The sequence below is a fragment of the Stegastes partitus genome, unplaced genomic scaffold (genome assembly GCF_000690725.1).
Source record: "Stegastes partitus isolate 25-593 unplaced genomic scaffold, Stegastes_partitus-1.0.2 Scaffold1862, whole genome shotgun sequence".
Taxonomy (NCBI): domain Eukaryota; kingdom Metazoa; phylum Chordata; class Actinopteri; family Pomacentridae; genus Stegastes; species Stegastes partitus.
The window spans coordinates 30,509-34,250 of record NW_007579593.1 but is presented as its reverse complement, the minus strand read 5'-3'; the positions used below and the strand labels follow the sequence as shown (position 1 = coordinate 34,250).

At 37.5% G+C, this 3,742-nt stretch overlaps 1 protein-coding gene across 1 annotated transcript in view; it reads left to right on the top strand.

Annotated features, from left to right (window-relative positions):
• Window positions 1-2,532: 2,532 nt before the first annotated feature.
• retreg1 (reticulophagy regulator 1) overlaps window positions 2,533-3,742 on the top strand; it is a gene marked incomplete at its 3' end in the record, with an annotated part of 29,706 nt that continues 28,496 nt past the window's right edge. The window contains exon 1 of the mRNA XM_008302723.1: window positions 2,533-2,729. Coding sequence (XP_008300945.1) covers window positions 2,533-2,729 — 197 coding nt within the window. The remainder of the gene's footprint in view (window positions 2,730-3,742) is intronic.

Genomic DNA, 3,742 nt, shown 5'->3' with positions numbered 1-3,742 from the left:
AGGGTGAAGGCAGGGGACACCCTGGACAGGTCGCCAGTCCATCGCAGGGCCAGACAACCAAGCACACTCACAGTCACACCTATGGACAATTTAGAATCACCAATTAACCTCAACATGTTCTTGGACTGTGTGGGAGGAAGCCGGAGAACCCGGAGAGAACCCACGCTGCATGGGGAAAGATTCCGGTGCCCCCACCGGGACGCGAACCGGCAACCTTCTTGCTGCGAGGCAACAGTACTACCAACTGCGCCACCTTGCAGCCCCTGTTAACAGCCATCCTTGTTTTTGGCTCCAAAGAAACATCAGATTTATTTTTTTTAAGACTATAATCTTATTTCAAAACGACCTCTGTTAGAATCTGGCTGTCTCTACAGTAATTTATTGCCAAACAAACAAATGGCATCATGTTCAAATAAATGTGCAAACACACAAACCTGACGTCACTGAAATGAAGCGCAACAACCCAAGAAGCAGCCCAAGTCTGGAAGGAGACACGGAGCCAGGCGAGTTTCTCTTTCATAATAAAGGCAGAGCATGAAAAACGTGACAATAAAATGCTTTACTCATGTGGATGTCAATGAAATGTGATAATCTACATTAAAAGCTGAAGAAGCTGCTGCATCTGAAGTCATATTCAGAAAGTAAAACATTGCTATATGTCACATTGTTGATTTTTCTTTATTTTTTTAATGACAAAAAATAATCAATTAAAAAATGCATTTTAATTTGATTCATTTCATTCATCTTGTGACCCATTAGATTGATCTTGATCATCTACATTTTCAGGTGTTGCTACTTTATTTTAGTACAAAGAGAAATATTTAAGTTTTTCCTCCACTTTAAACTTTAAACTACCTGCAATTTAAATGCATAACTTTTATTTGCAGCAGAGTATCAACTGACACTGTTAATTTTACTATAAAAATCTGTGTCGAGAAAACCAGGGAAAGAGGTCTCTGTTAAGAACATCTATTTTCTTTAAAAAAAAAAAAAACTTATATTAAAATATTAATATAATATAAACACAAGAAGTGTGCTTAAGCGAACAAATTTAAACAGTAATTAAGTCATAACAGACTGCAGCTTTGTTATTATTAAACTAAATATACAATATGTGTGGATCTGGGGAATATACCTCCTATACTGGGGAAGGAAGCCCCCAGGGGTAATCTTACCTCACCAGTCAATTTCACATACTGTCTGCTCGTTAGCTTGTTAGCCAGTGTCACAGCTAGTTAAAATTACATAACGCAATAGTTTAACATTAAGTCAGCCAGTTAGCTTGTGCAATTGCAAGTTAATGTAGCATATTGTTATTAGTATACCATAGAACCAGCTAGATAGCTTGTTAGCAAGTGCTACAGCAGTTAATATAGCATTAGTCTACAAGTTAAACATAGTCAGCTAATTAGCTTGTGCCACAGCAAGTGAATATAGCATAAATCTATTAGTTTAGCATACAGTCAGCTAATTAGCTAGTGCAATAGCAAGTTAATGTAGCATAATGCTATTAGCTTAACATTGGGTCAGCTAGTTAGCTAGTGCTACAGCAAGTTAATATAGCATACATCTCTTTGTTTAACATAGGGTCAGCTAGCGAGTTTGTGCTGCAGAAGGTTAATATAGTGCAACGGAATAGTTTGAAATAGAGTCAGCTAGTTAGCAAGTGCATTAGCAAGTTAATGTTGCATAACTTTGTTAGTTTAACATAGAACCAGCTAGTTAGCTAGTGCAACAACAAGTTAATATAGCATAACTCTATTAGTTTGACATAAAGTCAGCCAGTTAGCGTATTAGCTAGTGGTTGAACATACAGTCATTTAATTAATTAGTACTAAAAAAAATTAATATATTATTGTGTCAGCTACTTAGCTAGTGAGCTAGTGCCAAAGTAGGTTAACAAAGCATAACATTTTAATACTGGGTCAAGTAGTTAGCTAGATAACTAGCACTACAGCAAGTTAATATAGTATAGTGTTATTTGTTTGACATGTGCTCGTGGCACGTGCAATGACAATAAAGTTCTGATTCTAAAGTCAGCTAGTTAGCCTAATAGACAGATAATAATGAATATTTTTTTTACTGCTGGCTAACTTTTATACAGTTATCTTAGATGATGGTGAACAAAAATGCCACAAATCCAGGCTAGAATACTAAAAGTCAGTGACGTCCATGGGAGTGTTATTAGCTTGAACATCTTCACTCAAAACTTCTCCTCTCACACTTATTTCCTGTTCAAATTACAACAGTAGAAAGTGTACAATTATTCTTATAAAAAAACACAGAGGCACAATTTTGTTCAGTAAAAATGTTAAATAAACATACTTCAGAACTACTTTTTAAAAATCTTCTCAGACAGCAAAATGATTTTAAAGCTACTTAATCTGAAATAAAGCTGACTATTTAGTGGTCAGGAGGGAAAATGTGGTGCATTTATTGTGGAAAGCCAGCACCGGGACTTCCCCGGTAATCCTCCCGTTAACTTGACACTGGTCTCTGCTGGAGGAGCGGAGGGACCCCGGGCGTTTTCCGATGCTGGGGAGCCGGGAAGCAGGACCTGCTGGCGGCGGGGAGGCGGCTGCGGGGCCGCAGGGGCCGCAGAGCCGGACACAATGCGGGGAGGAGACGCCTCCCGGCCGCGCTGGGTGTCGCCTGACCGGCCTGGTGAGCTGGAAGCAGAGACCGTGCAGGACCTCAGCCCTGTTTGCTGCAGCCAACGCCGTGTTGTGGTAGGCACCATGACGCAGGGATATCTGGCAGCTAATTAAAGGGAAATTAATTAGGACTGTGGATTAATCCAACAAATGAGTAACAGCAGCCTGACATCTGTGTGACTTCAGATAATTGGTTTTAGCTCGCAGGTCTTGAGGATGTTCTTTAGTTGGTTATTATTACTTTTTACAGCAGTCAGGATGGTGGTTCATACCCTGGTGGCCCTGGAGTCATCCTCACACTTTTTCAAATAGTTGTTTTTATATGTTGTATTATTTTTGTGTTTCTTACTTATTCGAAGTCACAGTGATCTCTGTAGCCATGTTCAGGGTTTCAGAAACTCTGAGGTCATCATCAGTGTGAAGTTCTCAATAATACACAAACACACTAAAAATTAAATAGAAAATTGTGTAAAATGCCACAATGATGGAGACTTTGTTTTTCATTTGTATTTGTTCAGTTAAGGGGTCCTCCCCATTCTGCAAGACATAAAATGTGCAATAGAGGTGAAATATTTAATTGTCTTTTTAATCTTTGCAGGCATAACATGAATTAAAAACACACAAATCAGCCTTTGAAAATTCTACCATGTATTAATCTTAAAAATACACAGTTTATTGACTGAGTGACCATCAGCTTCCACCACTGTGCTACAAGACTTCCTGCTTCACAATCTCAGACTACATGATAAAACTATTACAGTTTTTCATTTGTTCCCTCACAGACCTGTTGAAGAGAATCGATGACCCTCATCAGCAGCTTTTAAATGTTCAAATGCGTTTATTGGAACTCATTTTATTGAATCTTTTTTAAAAAACACTTAATTCTAAAAATTATATAAAAGTAAATATTGTTGAAACATATCATCATCCACTTAAAATGTCAGTGTTTGGGCAGAGAAATGTATTTTTATTTATTTATTTAAAAAATGTTCTATTAATTTCATCCTTCAGATGGTTAAAATGTTAATCTATACAATTAGTTAACAATTTCAATTTTTGATCCATACTATTAGCGAAAAATATGAAAT